Source organism: Tetrao urogallus (genome assembly GCF_951394365.1).
Source record: "Tetrao urogallus genome assembly, chromosome: 1".
Taxonomy (NCBI): Eukaryota; Metazoa; Chordata; class Aves; order Galliformes; family Phasianidae; genus Tetrao; species Tetrao urogallus.
The window spans coordinates 19,621,240-19,638,484 of NC_136813.1; the positions used below are offsets into that span (position 1 = coordinate 19,621,240).

Genomic DNA, 17,245 nt, shown 5'->3' on the forward strand with positions numbered 1-17,245 from the left:
TTAATAGATTAGCAAAGACAGCTATTCTCAATAATATGTTTCTTGAGTGCTAAGAAAGCTTTGTAGCATCACTGCTTTGCGTATTAGAAATTTAATTTTCTGTTCTTCTCTAGATACACCAACTGCAGCCTTATCAAATATATGGAAAAGCATAAAGTTAAACCAGACAGTAAGGCATTTCACTTGGTAAGTTCCTGCATTCACAAAATAAAATAAAAATCCTTATGTAAGTTAGAATTCTTTAGATTGAGAGTCTGTGACTAACTTTATTTTATAAATATTATATTTCATCTTTTAAATAAGGTTAGTAATAAGTGATATATGATTTGAAAGTTGCAAAAACACGTTATCTTCTCACATTAGTATAATTCTCTGAGCTGTTCATCAGATTAATTCATTTATCAAGTGTATTAGAAGTTTTCGGTCTTGAAACAGTATTAAATGTGTAGCTATATTTGCAATATTACTATTATTTTTGCTATTTTGCTGCTTTACATACTTCTAATAGCCTATTTTTTGTTTTAAAAATATACTTAATCACATTATTTTCTACATATTCATTTTAAACTTACCACTCTTGCCTGTTTGAAAACAAAACAACATGAATTAAGAAAATAGCTGCCAAATCAAAAGAGCCCAACATTTTACTTGAGATTTGTATGTTTAGAAAATTACATCATGTGTGTGTTCCTGGTGCATTAATCTTTAATAGTTTTTTTTACAAAAACTTTTTAGTATTCTTCAGTATTCTTATAATAGTTATTTGTCTCTAGAACATAACACTTCTTTTTGTTTAGACTTCCATTAAAATAATACACTTGCAATTGTAAAACACCCCAGCTAATTCCAGAAATGGTGAATGCATGGATAAGTGTGGTTGCCAAGGATGAAATGCTTTCATTTATCAACTTGAACTAAGTAGAATTTTTCCTTTCCTGACACTGAAGTACAGGTTTCCTTGTCACAAGCGGAAGTGACGTTACATGAGACAACTTTGACTCCTTTCTGTTTTTCCAGCTTATTTTTTTTCCAACTCTTTCTTTGGTTTCCGTTTTCCTGCTTAAATGTGCCCTGGAACATGGAGACCCAGCTGCTGCTCCTGGTTGATTCATTTTTCCTTTTATCCCATGGCATGTAGTCACAAAGTCATATAAAGTATACTGTGTTTTTCTTATGTTGCTCAGGCAGGTGATCTTCTGGTTCAACAGTTCTTTATAGACAATATTTGTAATGCTAAGTGAAAAATTCATGTCTGTGCTGTTGCCTGAACAAGGGGACAGAATAGTTTGGATGTCTCCCACATGATAATGGTTACACAGTCATTAAACTTGTCTTGTGGTTTTTGTTTTTTGTTACTGATGATTACAAAGTTTGTTCACATCTTGTCTGCACATGATGGGAAGGCTTTATAAGTCAATTTCCTAATAAAGTGCCAGAATTTTGCAATGTTTTTTATGCTTGTGGTGTTCTTTAAGTGTGTTGGCAATTTTCTTTTCTTTTTTACCTTCTTTTCACTCCTGTGATTGCTTTTGAATTGTTTGAGATAATAGTTCCACAAAAACTTCATGCAAACTCGGGGAGTTGAAAATGCCTATTGTGACTCCATGTGAATGATGTGAAAAACAAAGCTGGATTGATGGCAGTGCTGGGAGGCCTGTGCCAGGAGGCCTCTGTGGATTAGCAAAGAGCTCCTGGAGTTACCTAAGCACAAAAAGAAAGTCTGTAGGGAGTGGAGGCAGGAACAGGTTACCTGGGAGGACTACAAAGAAGCTGTCTGAGCAGCCAGGAATCAGGTTAGGAAACTAAAAGCCAGATAGAATTAAATCTAGCCAGGGACATCAAGGGGAACAAGAAGAAATTCTAGAGGTGTATCAGTGATAAAAGGAAGGCCAGGGAAGATGTGGGCTCTCTCTGGAAGGAAACTGGAGATCTGGTCACATGGGATACAGGGAAAGCTGCTCAGTGTTCAGTTATTTCTTTGCTTCAGTCTTCATCACAGGGGTTCTGGCCACACTACCCTAGCTACAGAAAGCAAAGATAAGAACTTGGAGAAGGAAGATCAGCATGCTTTAAGTGAAGATCAAGTTTGAGGCCGTCTAAAGAACCTAGAAGTTCAGAAGTCCTTGGGACCCAATGAGATCCATCCACAGGTTCTAAGGGAACCGGCAGATGATATGGTTCAGTAGTGGTTGGTCTCGATGATCTTTAAGATCTTTTCCAACCTGAGCAATTCTATGATTCTGTGATTCTGTGAAGTTGCCAAGCTGCTGTCCATCTTTTTAGAAAAGTCATGGCAGTCTGGTGAAGTTCCCACTGATTGGAAAAGGGAAAGCATAACCCCCATTTGCAAGAAGGGAAAAAGGAAGATTCAGGAAACTACAGACCAGTCAGTCTCACCTCTGTGCCTGGCAAGATCATGGAGTGGATCCTCCTGAAGGCCCTACTAAGGTGCATGGAAAACAAAGATGAGGTGATTGGTGGTAACAAACATGGTTTCACCAAGGATAAGTCGTGCCTGACTTACCCTTTTATGATGGAGTTACAGCGTCAGTGGATAAAGGAAGAGCAACTAATGTCACCTACCTGGACTTGTGCAAAGCCTTTGACACTCTCCCACATTATATCCTGGTCACCAAATGGAGAAAAATGGATTTGATGGGTGGATCACTTGCTAGATGAGGAATTGGTTTTGGGTGGTCACTCTCAGAGAGTTGTGGGCAGTGGCTCAGTGTCTAAGTGGAGGCCGGTGACGAGTGGCGTTCCTCAGGGATAAGTGCTGGGACCAGTGCTATTTAGCATCTTTGTAGGAGACATGGACAGTGGGATTGAGTGCACTTGCAGCAAGTTTGCAAATGAGACCAAGATGAGAGGTGCAGTTTACTTGCTAGAGGGAAGGGTTGCTCTCCAGAGGAACTTGGACAGGCTTGAGAGGTGGGCCCATGCCAACCGTATGAAGTTCAGCAAGGCTAAGTGCAAGGTCCTGCAGCTGGGTCAGGGCAATCCAAAGCACAGATACAGGTTGAGTAGAGAATGGTTTTGAGTGCAGCTCTGAGGAGAAGGATTTGGGGATGTTGGTTGATGAAAGATTCTGCATGAGCCAGCAATGTGTGCTTGCAGCCCAGAAGGCCAAATGTGTCTGGGTTGCATCAAGAGAAACATGATGAGCGGGTCGAGGGAGGAGATTCTGCCCCTCTGCTCTGCTCTTGTGAGACCCCACCTGGAGTACTGCGTCCAGTTCTGGAGTCCCCAGCACAAGATGGGCATGGAGCTGTTGGAGTGGGTCTGGAGGAGGAACACAAAGATGATAAGAGGGATGAAGCACCTAAGGACTATATGGACAGGCTGAGAGAGCTGGGAGTCTTCAGCTTAGAGAAGGTTATGGGGAGACCTGATAGTAGCTTTCCAGTACCTTAAGGGGGCCTACAGGAAAGCTGGAGAGGAACTTACATAAGGCCATGTAGCATCAGGATGAGGGGAAATGGCTTTAAAGATTTAGACTAAGTATCATGAAGAAATTCTTCACTGTGAGGGTGGTGAGACATTGGAGCAGGTTGCCCAGTGAGGTTGTGGAAGCATTCAAGGCCAGGCTGGATGGAGCTTTGAGTAGCCTGGTCTAAAGGGAGGTGTCCGTGCCTATAGCAGGGGGTTGGAACTAGTTGATATTAAAGGTTCCTTCCAGCCCAAAGCATCTGATGATTCTGTGATTTATTATGTTCTAAACCATGCCATTAGAACTGAAGGCTGAGGAGAGGAAATGTACTTTCTAACTTTAGCTGTCTGCCATATGGAGGTCTGCACTGTGGTTGCATATGCCCACTTATAGCTAGTGAAAGGAGACGATCAGCTCATACATAGATTGTGACACTAGATCTTTATAAAAAGGTTAATCTCATGAAAAGTATGAAGAGCAACTGTGAAATTCATGCTATTTACATATGTAATTTCTGCACATCTTGTTAGATGGCTTATTTTTCAAAACAAAGTGCTCTAAGTCAAAAGTGCAGCATTTCTTTTGAAGATCATTGTGACAATACGTCCAGTGGGTGGCATACCTGCCCATGGCAGGTATGGGGGTTGCAACTAGATCATATTTAAAGACCCTTCCAACAAAACCATTCTGTAATTCTATGGTCAAGGTGTAGTTTTGACTTAGGTGCTGTATTCCATCATAATAATGCATGAAGGATTTTGATTTTTCTTTCCCTGTTACTATCTGAAGTTCAGCTCATTCTGCTCAGAAAAGCTGTGCATCCAGCACAACTGTATTCCACAAAATAACTGCTGAATGGATGGGGAGAAACAGATGTGCCTGCACCACCCTTTTGAGAAAGAGAAACTTCTAAAATGCAGTACTGCTGTTTCAGTACTGGAGTTAGACAAAACCTCTGTGGTCTGCAGATCCTAAACCAGAGAAAGATCCTACACATATGGAAAGAGCATGGTATTTCTAATGTGTTTTTTATTGAAAATTGCTGTTGAGATCTCACAGTGGCAGATGTGTGAAGTCCAGACAGCTTCTGAAAATGTTCAGGTGATTGCAAAATTAGACTAGAACAGCAAAACATGTGCAAGAGATGTTTTTAAAACCACCTTTCAGTCTTCAATGTTATGCTGAATTTAGTCTTCAAGTTTGTTACTGGTATTTTAAGTTGGTAAGGATGAGATTCTGGCTGTGTATCCTGAGCATTTCTCAAAGGCCGTGCATCTAAGTACCTGTGTTTGAAACTTTCCGTATCGTTTTCTCACTTTGCTTTGATTAGCAGGTTTGTTTTATTAAATTTTCATCTTTGTGTGTTACCTTAGGGTTTTGGTTGTGCTCCCTGTCACTGAAACATCTTGTCTGCCATTTTAAAAAGTTAGGCACAGGGCAAATATCGTGTGTGCTTCTTAGCCCTCTTTTAATACATTCCAATGAGAGCAAGATGTGCCATGTCAAAGGGTAAGGTTTTGCTGGTTTTTTAGTTGACCTGAGTTCAGCTATTTTCTAAAATGTACTTTACTTTGTCTTTTGCATGTTCATACTTTATCGGCAATGATCATCTTCACTGTCTTTAACCAGCACAGATGTTTTGAAATACATTTTCTTTTCAAGTAGCTGGCATCTGATCTGATTTATCACCTTCATGAAATAAGGGCCCAGGTCTTAATCTGATAGAGAAATGGCGCTGGATCCATTTCAGCGTACCAACAACGTGTAGCAAACAGTTGTGTTGGAGAATCTGTGTTTATCAGAAGAGACAAATACGTGCAGGAATGGGTAATAAAAAGTTGTCTAGCCAGGTGGAGTTTTTGAATGTGCTGATGGCCGCTTTATCACGTTTTCTGAATTGTGACTTTATAGAGATCTTCTGAATTCTATGGATGACAATGGAAATGTATTGATGTGGCAATACAAAATAATGAGGAATAATGAGTGTGGCATCACTTTTGCTTATCAATTGCTATTTGTTAATTAAATGGTGTGATGTGACTTCCTGTTAAGTGTAGTTATGAAGCCAATTATGCACGTGTTGCATGTAGCAGGAAGTGACAGGCTGCGAAAACTGATGGTAAGTTATGGATGCTCTGTGTGGAGCCGTGTTTTTAACAGAAGAAAAGAATGGGGTTCCTGCCATTTATGGTTCAGGTTTTGACATCGGAGACATTTGTATCAGTTGATCTTTCAGAAATAATGTAGTCTGAAATGAAATCCGTTTACAAAATGAATATTTTGTAAATTCTGTTATATCAGTTCTGATAATGCAGAGCTTTTTATCTTTCATTTTATGTAGCTTCAGAAATTGCTTACTATGGATCCAATAAAGAGAATTACCTCAGAACAGGCTATGCAGGATCCATATTTCTTAGAAGATCCGCTTCCCACATCCGAGTAAGTGGTCAGTTTATTAACCTATCAGTACATCCAGAGGTGCCTTAGAAGTGCATGCTTTCTCTGCTATAAATGTTGGTGAATATTAAGCTGAATACTTACTCTCTAACATCCAAAGAAAGCTCTAACAGCTAAAATGCTGTTTGAGGATTTTAAAATTAAGTAGCATTCTTATTAATCTCTTGCTTTATGGAACTTTGATCCTGTTAGTTGCAGCACTAATCTTGTTATTCACTGACAGGTTGATTAGGCATGCTACAGATCTTTGTAGACAACTAAGTGCCTGCAGGTCCACTCCTCTGCTGCAGAATGCCAAATGACACTCACTAATAAGTTTACATTTTTCTGTCCTAGCCTTTGTTGTAAATTCAGTGGTGAAGAGACTCAGCTCTGTGTCTCTGTGTTGTCATCCTTAACAACTTAAACCTGTTTTCTGTAGATGCTCCCTTTTGTTTAAGCAGTGAGATTACAAAAGGAACAAAATTTAGAGATGATGAATAATTTCATTTTTAATGAACTTCTCCTTTCCTCAAAAAAACAACAGTGCAGAACATGAATGTGCACATCTTTAGAAGTGATTAGTGCCCATTGTGCATCATTCTCTACAGTTATTTAGGGTAGAATTTGCAAAGTATGGTATGTATATTTAAAAGCAGTTAATTAAAATGACATTATATCACTAAAATCTGCTAAGTTATTTATAACCTGACCTGCCTCTGTTATTTAATGTTGTCATGTGAATTATTTGATTGTGCATAAACTGGTTTTAGGTCAGTGTTTGACTTCTTTCTTGTATTAAGTTGGCATTTCAGAGCAAATGCACCATTAGTAATGCTAACAGGTGCACAGAAACATTATTACAAATGTTTTGTATTGCTAAAGGGCAGATAAGTCTTAACTTGTGCTAGCAGTAGCAAATTAGTGTGTGATCCATGAGATATGAATTGAAGATGAAACTTCCAGTTATTTTTAAGTGTTACAGGTGGTTTTGTTAATAGGCAGTGGACTTTACAGGCCAGTTTTTAATTGGATTTGGGACAGTGAATTATGCTGTGACTGGATGAAGGCAGCTCTGTGGTCCTCTGCAGATACCTTTCCAGCCATCAGTTTCATCACCAGTTACTGGAAACGCTGAAAACTGTTAGGAATTTGGATGAGTTTATCAAAGGCAATGTAAAATTTAAAACTAATGTGAACAGGTTTAATAAGTCTAGTATGTGGTGGAAGTAAGAAAAGGAGAACTCCATTTGTTGTAGATAAAGGCTCCCAGTGAGGCTACTTGAAACTAGTGTGGGTGGAGTATGGATCTTACAGGTCTAACTTTTCTGTTCTAATACAGTGATAAATAGACTTTTCTGGGGGGCAGTGTTTTTGCAGGTTGTCAAATCCCTTACCCAAAACGAGAATTTTTAACAGAAGAAGAACCAGATGATAAAGGAGACAAAGTAAGTACTGGAAGAACGGTATCATCGTGCTTCACTGGCTTTCACACTATTTCCTGTTTTCATGTTTTTTCACGTACTGCTTTTGAGTTGAAATTTTTCTTTGTGTTTAAACAATTGAGAAGAACCAGCAGCAGCAGCAGGGCAATAACCATACTAATGGAACTGGTCATCCAGGGAACCAAGACAACAGTCACACGCAGGGACCCCCACTGAAAAAAGTGAGAGTTGTTCCTCCTACCACTACCTCAGGTGGACTTATTATGACCTCAGACTATCAGGTATTCTTTTTTTTCTTATCTTGTTTGATTCTCATGTTCACAACAGAATTTCTTCAAGCTAATAAAGTAATCCTGTAAATGGTATTTTTTTGCATCCATCAGATCAACTGCATTTAGTTGATGGTTTGCCTGCCAATTAATATGCTGTTGCTTCTTAAGTTTGCAGCCCATTCAACTAAATTAGGATCAGAAATTATTATAGCTACTAATTATTGCATTTGTATTAGGCAATGCTGATTGTAGATCAGGGGCCTGTTGTGCTTCTCTCTGTATGACCTAAAAATAACATGGCTTATTTTGACAAGCCTGCAGTGCTAGGAGGCAAAGCATATTGCAGTAAACAAGCTGAGTTTGAACAAGGGTTTTAGTTGGGTAAATGGACTGAAAAGCAGAATTTTGGATGGCAAAGTTGACATGACTGAAAACCAAGTGAGGTTCAAGGAAATGTATAATAAGGCCATTTTCAGGAGCCTTATTGAGACTCTTTGTATAAATCCCAGTAAGCCATGGTTCAGTTCATCTTAGGACATCAGTAATTTATCAGTTTTCAAGTTGTTCTCCTAGAATTACATAGATTTTTTGAGCTGTTTGAAACTGTGTGGTCCATCTTAACTACAAACTAGAGTGTTGAGTGTTGAGCTTCTGAATATAAAGGTGGTCTGTCTTTTATTTGGATTGTGCATCATAACACTCTTACTGGAGATTCATCTCTTTCAGTTTGTCAGGCTGCAAAGTTGATAATAGTGCTCTTAGCTGGCTCTTTCTATTATTTCTGTGCATCTGTGTTTAAGGCAGCATATGCAATTGTAACCCTCTTAATCTTCATGTCATCTTGAGTCACATATCTGGGGAGTTTGATATGAAGGTGGCATGTATTGTGTCAAGGAGCCCCATTTATTTGCCCTATTTAAGCATCCTTCACCTAATTTTGCTGCTGTAGCTTGGCATTTGGAACAAACTTATGTTTCCACTTTTATGAGCAAGAGCTAAGATTGCTACCTGAGAAGTTAGACTGAAATTGCCTTGGAAGGAGTTGAACTAGTTTTGTCTTCAGTTTGTGTTCATCAAAACAGTTTTGTGTTCTCTGGTAGCCATCCCAGGACTGTAGATGGGGCAGCCCTTGTCAGCAAACTTAATTTCGGAGTACTTCTGCCTTGAAGTAGTGATAGCAGCTACTTTACTCCCTCAGGAGCTCGTTTTAGTAACTTGATTGCTCCTAATTAATAGTTTTGCTTTCTTCAGGAAGCAAAACACTTCGTTCTATAAAAAAAAATTACTGAACAAACAACAACTACAACAAAAGGAAACCAAAAAACCTCTGTTCTTCCTCCCCTCACCCCTCTGTTTCAGTCTCACATGAAGGAAATGGGTTTTGCTCTGATCAGGTTATCTGGAAAATACGGTAAGCAAAGAGAGGAGATGTGCACTTGCTGGCACTGGAACAAAAGCAGTTAAATGTTGCCCGTTGGTGGTTTCAGGTGTCCCTGAAAACATTCCTCAAATTTCTTAATTCTGATCCTGCAACTCAAAGAGACAGCAAGCAAATGTTACAATACAGCCCTGTGTTTTAATCCAACACCTACTCTTTGTTCTTCATTTAATTTGTTGAAGTTCCCCTTGCGAAGAAGGATTGCCATCTTCTGGGCAGGACACACTACGGCAGTTTCCCTTTCCACTTAAAAGCTGAATTACTCTCTGCAGAGTAAGCTGACCTTCTAAATTCTTTCTGCTGTGCATAAAAATAGTAGACACATAGCATACAGACATCCTTGCCTTCTCCTTACATTTGCAACATGACACTTCTGAAGCTGATGCGATTAAATGAACTGAAGCAGTTCCAGTACTCTGCACTTTTGCCAGCTATAGCCCTCTGGGTGCTTAACGGTTTGTAAAGAGTACTGGCTATTTACATCTTGTCTTAAAACAAAAGCTGTTCATTGCACTAAGTTTCATGAAAAACATGACTTCTTTAATGAGCCCCACCTTATAACATCAGTTATAGAAGTAGAGATGCAGAAGTTGTTTACAGCTTCAGAGAATGGTGAATTTTTAAATGGCCGTGCTTGTGATATTTTCCAGTTTCCTATATACGAGAGCCACTTTTGAGCAAAAAGACTGCTGAGGGCTTGGTTTTTTTTTTTGCTCTGTGGAGAGGGGTGACCCAGAGCTTTGGCACTTTCACTGAGTCCATCTCTAAAAGAGAAGTGCCACAGAAGTTCTGTCGCTGTGTTAATGGTGAAGCTCAGCAGTGCTAATCTGTTCCCGCTGTCACTAAGTGCTGCTCTTGCCATTTCTTCTTCTTTACACTGTGCACCTCTAGAGAGCCAGCTCCATCCAGTGAGCATATGTTAGCAAGTAGAGTTTGGCTTTTGATTTTTCCTTGCTCAACATCCCAATTATAGTTTCCACTCTATATGCCAAATGGCAGAAAAGAAGTAAACAAACAAAAAGCCAAAACCCAATCCTGTTATTTGTTTTCCAGCTGATGACATCGTTAAAGCTACTTTAATATTTTACTTTTTCAGGACATTGTTTAACCTCAGATTGGTGTATTCAGATCTCAGTAGCTCCACCTTGGCCCTGGAGTTCTCGCTATGGAGAAGTTTCCCAACCTTTAGTAGGAGCTGCTTTTGCTAACATGGGTCTTGTGGTATCAAGAGTTCAGAAGTTGCACAGCAGTTTCCAAAACCTGTGATTTTTGCGTGTAAACTTAACCAGTGATCATATGCTTACATTCAAAGTCCTGCATGCAGTCCTTCCCCTTTATAGTTCCAGCTGTGTAAATAACTGACTCCTAGGCTGGGATTGAGTTAGACAGCTGCTGACTTGCTCAGGTCTCCTTGCAGTGCTCCACTTGGTAAATAATCATAGAAATGCTGGGTGAAAGAGGCCTCTGGAGACCATCCAGTCCAATCTCCCACTTGAAGCAGGACTGTTGCTAATGTTAAATCAGGTCAGCCGTGGCTTTATGTAGCCGAGTCGTGGAAAATTCCATAGACAGCCACAGAGACTTCACCGCCTTCCTGGACAAGTTCTCCTAGTGCTGTGCTCGCCTCCTTGTGTATATTTTTTCCCTAATGTCCAACCTGAACCTCCCAAGCTTCTGCCATCGTGGCCCTTTTCCCTTGAAATATCTGGTTCTACTGAGAAGAGCTTGGCTATCATCTTTAACCCAACTCCAAAGAGCTATAAGGCTGTTAGGTGGCCCCTTAGCCTAAACACACTTACCATTTTCCAGCCCGTGCTCCCAGGCCAAGCAGAAGGTTGGTAAACACATCCTTTGTAACAGGAGGTCTGAGTGATTCCAACTGGCTCATCAGCACTGAGATGCACAGATCTGAGCTCTAGCCCCAAAATACTTTCTTGGCAGTGTAAGGGAGCAAGTGGAGAAGCCTCTGATGTGGCTGATAGTAGCTTTCTGTAACATGCAGCTGTGCCATACCTACCTGGAGGGCTGTTGGGGTTTGGCTCTGATGGGTGTGGATTCCCAAAAGGTAATTCAGAGTGGATAACTGACTGGCGGTATCAGTGCCTTTCTAACCTGCTGTTCCTGATGTTCACATCTGCCCTGTGGTAATCTAAGTGAGAAGAGTATAGGGACAGCAGCTGCTTTAGGACTGTGTGTGCTCAGTACCTCTAGAAAAAGTAACTGTAGACCCAGCTGATGAGAAGGATTACCATTCCTCTGCTTTTACCCCTTTTCAGCGTTCCAATCCCCATGCTGCCTACCCCAACCCCGGACCAAGCACATCACAGCCACAGAGCAGCATGGGATATTCAACTACCTCCCAGCAGCCTCCACAGTACTCACATCAGACACATCGGTACTGAGCTGCATCCCAATAATGTCAGTGCACTGTTGCTAATGCTGCAGGACTGCGCAGCTGCCTGCCTGGAACCTGGCCTGGGCCACAAGAATGTACTGTACAACCACACCTTCAACACGTCTGATCGCCAAGTTCCACCACCTTTCACAGAATGGAGTAGTGGCTCCCAGTTGTACCTGTTGTTGGGTTAGACTTGAAAAGAAAGTGCTAGCACAGTTTGTGTTGTGGATATGCTACTTCCATAGTTTACTTGACATGGTTCAGACTGACCGATGCATTTTTGTTCAGTGACAGTCTGTAGCAGTTGAAGCTGTGAAATGTGCTAGGGGCAAGCATTTTTGTTGTCGTATGTGGTGAATTCTCTCGATGTAACAACCTTATCTGACCAATAGTACACGACATCTTTGAACTGGTACTTGAAGTATACAGTATGTGTTAACATGGCAAAAAACAAAATAACCGTGATTCCAACTGAAGTTATTTTGGTATACATTTATTTTTAGTGACTTTTGTGGGTTGGTTCATTTTCCACGTAGGTCAATGTTTGATGACCAACACAATTGCTACAATGAGGTTTTTTTAATGGACATGAAAACGTTTGCATTTTTTCCAGCAATTACAAACGTCCCAAAGATTAATTTCCAGAGTAAGTTTTTGGTTTTGTTTTTAAATCTATGACTTGACTGGTATTAAAGCTGCTATTTGATAGTAAAATAAGTATGTTGTCATTGATATAAACATGTTTGGTTCAGCAAACAAGTGAAAATGATTGTCATAGACAGTGTTTTGTTTTTTTTTTTTCCTGTTGGTGTTAATGATTTGTGAGCATGCTTTGGGATTAAAAAAGCATGAGTGATATTCCCTGAAGAGGTGTGGCATCCGTTCAGATATTTCGTCATGATTTTTGAGAGCAGGCTTGGTGTAGTGGACTTCAAATTTCGTTCAGTTACTTCTTTTCTTCTTTTTTTAAATGTCCGCACGTTGTTTAGGGGTGCCATCCTTACAGCAGAGGATCAAGGTGTTAGGAGAGCCTTAGACTTTATGAGGAAGACCTTACCTACAATGTACTGTATCAAACTATTTTACATGAATGACGCAAGTATTCTGAATAAAAGAAAAATCGAACATTGTTAAAACAAGGTGTTATGTAATAAATTTATTTTTCATAAATCTGCACATGATCTTTGCCTGTATTCCTTCAGTGTGCGGCGCCCCAGTCTGCCGTTCTACGTATATATTGGGCTTTGTTTTCAGAAACAGCATTTAACCTGCATTTCTGCTGCTTTTTAAATAGCAGAAAAAAGATAGATGCCTTCATAAAACATCACTGCCTCCTGCTGGGGACATCTGGTTGGTCAGCTGGAGGTGCACTGAATGTGGGTCCATTGCCAGCTGTGTTTTATAGATCAGACTGCTCGTTCTCATCTGCAAAATCCAGAGACCTTCTTGCTTAAGTAGTTTTCCTAAGGTTTCTTTCACTTGCGATCTGATACCATACCACAACTTTACGACATTAATATCTTTTGCAATATGTGCAGGATTTTGTCTGCGAGCGTTTCATGGAGAGTGAACGTCCAGTTGTACGACCCATCTGTCCCATGAAAAGGGCAGACAAGTTGGGCACTAAAAAATGCACAGAGGTGGGGGCTGAGTGCAGCCAAAGGAGAAAGAAATCTGTAGCCAACCCAAAATGCAAACCAGGGGTAAGTTTGAGGTGTAATAAAAGTAATGGAGTAGAGAAGAGGTCTAAATGTTTTTGAGATGTAAGACAAAAGAAAAAAGGCAGAGTCCAAAGTTTATGCTGCTTGAGAAAGAGGAAGTTCATCGATAGCGTGAGATTCATCATGGACTTTAATAGAGTCAAAATGTGACTTCCTCAAGTCTGGAATAAACTGAAATATGGAATTGGGAGTGCTGTAAAATTCTTTCTGGTTTCTTTTCACATGAAAGCTTTTCCCTCCTTCCCTAAATATTTATGTAGACTTTGAACTTGTGTGTTCAGTGGCTCTCACAGCTGCTGAAGGGGTGACAAGAGTAATTTTTATGCAGTTTTATTTCTGTTAAATTTCTGTCAGCCCCGATTTTTTGCTTATTTGGACTTATTAATGCATGAGAATTAGTATTATTCATATTAATGCTAATCTTACTTGATACCAGTATATTTTGATGTCTCCAATGCTTTGTTTGAAAATAGCAGGCCAGCTTTAATTTATTTTTCTATAGGGACGTGCTGCCAGCTGACAAAAAGAACCCTTGCCATTAGTTTGCACTTGAATTTAATTTTCCCATTGAAAAGGTTATTTGGAGATGCAGGCACAGCTTATCATCTGATAATAGTGAAACTAAATTATGCCCTACATGTAGTTATAAGCTGTCTGCTCCTCCGTTTGCAGTCATTTCTTTCATTCTGCTCCATTCTTGTAAACGTATCACAGGTTGCTTCAACAAACTGCAGTCCTACAGGGCAGTCACATTTCTGTATCAGACTTGTTCTGATGTCTGAGTGTCACCTCCTTCTGAGGATGAATTTGGGATTTCTTTATCCAGAACAGTGGGAATAGAAGGTTGTCAGTACTTGGTGTGACCTCTGCCTTCAAGAAAGGGTGCATTGCTACTGTTGCTAAGGCTAATTTTGTTGTGTAGGTGACAGTTATAAAATTATCTTCTGCACCAAATAAATTTCTTAGTTCTTAATGCTGTCTTAAGGAAGACTGTAGGAAAGGCAGGAAATTACTATCCTGAACTTATTCAAAAACAAAAGCATAAATTCATTCTGTCCGGATTTGGCTTTGGGGAGCTTTTAATGTGAGGCTAAGGGAAGGTAAGGAAGAAGAAAGCATCTTTGAGAACATTTTAATAGAGCAGTTGCAGACTGGTGAGAGCAGCGAGGCGGTGGCAGCTGGCGTGCGAGTTGCAGCTCTCGTTGCACAGCTGAGCATTTGTTGTGAGACTCAAGAAGTTCAGAGCTTTTCATTTTTCATCAACAATTCTCTGGGCCGATCTGAGCATATTTCAAACACCTGGAGCCTGGGAGCCAGTCTTTGTTTCTCTGATTAAAGAATAAATTATTTTCCTAGGGTAGGCTTATGCTGAAAGTGGGGCTACAGGTTTAACTCAATCATTAGGCTAAGTACGCTTTTGCACTTTGATTCGCCTTGGCACTCGCAGCAAGCCAAGCCTTTGTAAAACAGAGCTTACTGTGGTCAGAATTTATTATACATGCTAAGGATGCATCTCTCTAAAAGAAATAGAAAACATTTTTTTGCAAAGACCCTTTTTGAAGAAGGTTTCAGTGTTAATGGAGGTGGGAGGAGCAGCAGCAGAAGGAAATGAGACCCTTTCTGCCCTTTGCTTTTCTGTGGTGTTGTATAGGAATTGAAAAATGCTTGGTGAGCTCACAGAGCTGCCAGGGCAGTGTGCTGCTGGGTGGCAGCCAGAGCTCAGGTTGGGTTTTCCTTCAGTTTGCTTTTTCCTTTCTGGGATGCGTGGTTGAGTTGAGCCTGCTGTGAGCTGGGAAGATTCATGTGGAAGTGGCAGGAGCAGTAGGTGCAAACGCCACTTCCCTTTCTCTTCATAGCACCTGACGTAATACTCTGACAGAACAAGAAAGAGCAAGTGCCTTCGCATTCTTGTGCTGAGGGCCGTGAGCGACCTCATAGCTTTGCACAGAGCAAAACACAGAGCAAGGTGATTCTGTGAGACTTCACTGCCCCTTAGCGTGGTGTTTGATAGGAAGCAGTGCAAAGGGAACTCCATCGCCATCTGAAGCGAGAAGACAACAACAGAGCATGAGTGGAGCATGTCGAACCACCTGAAGATCTATCAGAAGGGATCTTGAAAACTCTTCTTTTTTTCACCTTGCTGTTTGTCTCCTGCCAGCTCACACCCGAGTGTAAGTGGCAATGAGAGTGAGGGCTTGGAGTCAGTTGCACACGAAGGTTTTATGAGAAGAAATTACCTGTGCTGTTCCCAAAGTCCACTGATTCCTTTCTGAAATTGTTCCCTAAATAATGAGCCACTTCTTCTGCCTCTCCCCAGGCCCGTCCTGGCTCTGCTGAAAGGCTTGACCTTTCATGAGTGGTGGCTGCTGGTGATTTTATGGGCACTGTTAGGCAGTTTGACTGCCACCAACTGGTATAATTGGGATAATTGGGGAGGAGGAGCTTCGATTGGCTATTGCCTTTCAAAAGGGGAGGTCACAGATTGTTTCTTGGAGCCAACTGTGAAGTTGCAGACCTGCCATTTGGACAAAATGTTGCTGCTATTGTAAGTTGAGCACATTTTTTGTGGAAGGACTGACTAATGTGGTGCTCCCTGCTTGCTCTTTTAGTTACACCTCTGAATGGAGTTGTCCTTTTGTCAGGCAGCATAACCATCTCAGCATCTTCCTTGAGGCTGAATAGCAACAGAGCTTCAGGAAGCTGCTTCTGAGACAGTTTAATAGCCAATATTCCCTGAGACCAAGATGGATGAGCTTGGTTCAGCATAATTTCTTGTCACAGCTATGGATAAAGAATGCTTTGTGAACATGGCAGGCATCTGAATGACAGGATGTACAAACTGCTCGAGCAGCATGGAGGCAGACAGCAGGTGCTTATCCTCTGAAAGCAAAAAAAATGCAGCTGCTTCTTCCACCAAGGCTCACTTGATAAGTTCTTCACAAGGACTTAAAGCAATCTGTATTTTGGCTGACTTCAACAAGCTGCCCCAAGCCATTAAGAGGGTTCTGTGCTGTGGAACTTGGCACTGGTGTCAGTGAGGCTGTTGCCCTGGGGCAGCACACCAGCTCTCACCTAGGATGTGAACATGGATAAGCTCCACCACTGCTCCAAAAGCTCCCAGATCACAAAGTACCAAGCAATACTTTTCAGCTTTCCATGGTCAAAGTCTTTCCTTGGCTCCCACATGGAGCCTAATTAGCCTTTTACATTTCAGACCCTGCTTAGGGGTTGCACACGCACTGGGCTGCATGAGGTGGAGGAGGGGTGAATGCAGCACAGAATGCATTGGTGCATCATTCCCTGCCTCCACAACAATGGAACATGTATATGCTTTCTTGAAAAGTTTGCTTCCACACCTAGGGATGTGGTGAGGCCACACCACCTGTGTTTTGGCCACATGCTCCTGCAGATCTGTCACACTGCTCACACATCCAGCACATCCTGGGGAAAGCCTCCTTAGGTAACTTCTATGTCTGGGTGCCAGCACAGTCACCTCGGCACTGTGTGGGCTGAGGCATGCTCACCTCTGTAAAGGCAGTTTGTATGTGACTGGGCTTTCCCCTGGTGTTCTGTCCTGTGTCTTCTCCAGAAGATCTGGACAAGGTGAGAGGGGTTGCTAATGCAGCCTGGAAGCTTAGAAATTCCCTTAGAAGCTCCCCTTGTGTCCTACCTCCTTTAGCAGTGCAGGTATGTGTGATATCCATGTATTACATTTGCATACAGGACAAAACCAGCTGTTGTTAAACATCCCCCTCATTGCTCAGCTGAGCGAGCTGGTGACATTTGAAGAGCAGCCTGAATGTCCTGTGTCACCAGGCTGGTGATGTGTCCAGAGCCTGGGATGATGAGCAGCTGCTGGGTCACAGAATCACACAGAATCACAGAATCACAGAATCACCCGGGTTGGAAGGGACCTCAAGGATCATGTAGTTCCAACCCCCCTGCCTAGCAGGGCCACCAAACATACACATTTAGATCAGGTTGCCCAGGACCCCGTCCAACCTGGCCTTGAACACGTCCAAGGACGGGGCATCCACAACCTCCCTGGGCAGCCCGTTCCAGGGCCTAACCACTCTCCTCGTAAAGAACTTCCCCCTAACATCCA

General features: G+C 41.4%; 1 protein-coding gene across 2 annotated transcripts in view; it reads left to right on the plus strand.

Annotated features, from left to right (window-relative positions):
- CDK8 (cyclin dependent kinase 8) overlaps positions 1-11,423 on the plus strand; it is a gene marked incomplete at both ends in the record, with an annotated part of 63,762 nt that extends 52,339 nt beyond the window's left edge. Inside the window, 5 exons of one of the 2 annotated variants that reach the window (XM_079549670.1) lie at positions 114-186; positions 5,772-5,869; positions 7,236-7,314; positions 7,434-7,592; positions 11,298-11,423. In XM_079549670.1, the coding sequence (XP_079405796.1) occupies positions 114-186; positions 5,772-5,869; positions 7,236-7,314; positions 7,434-7,592; positions 11,298-11,423 (535 nt within the window). The remainder of the gene's footprint in view (positions 1-113; positions 187-5,771; positions 5,870-7,235; positions 7,315-7,433; positions 7,593-11,297) is intronic. The other variant, XM_079549671.1, reaches the window with a different exon arrangement.
- Positions 11,424-17,245: the final 5,822 nt, after the last annotated feature.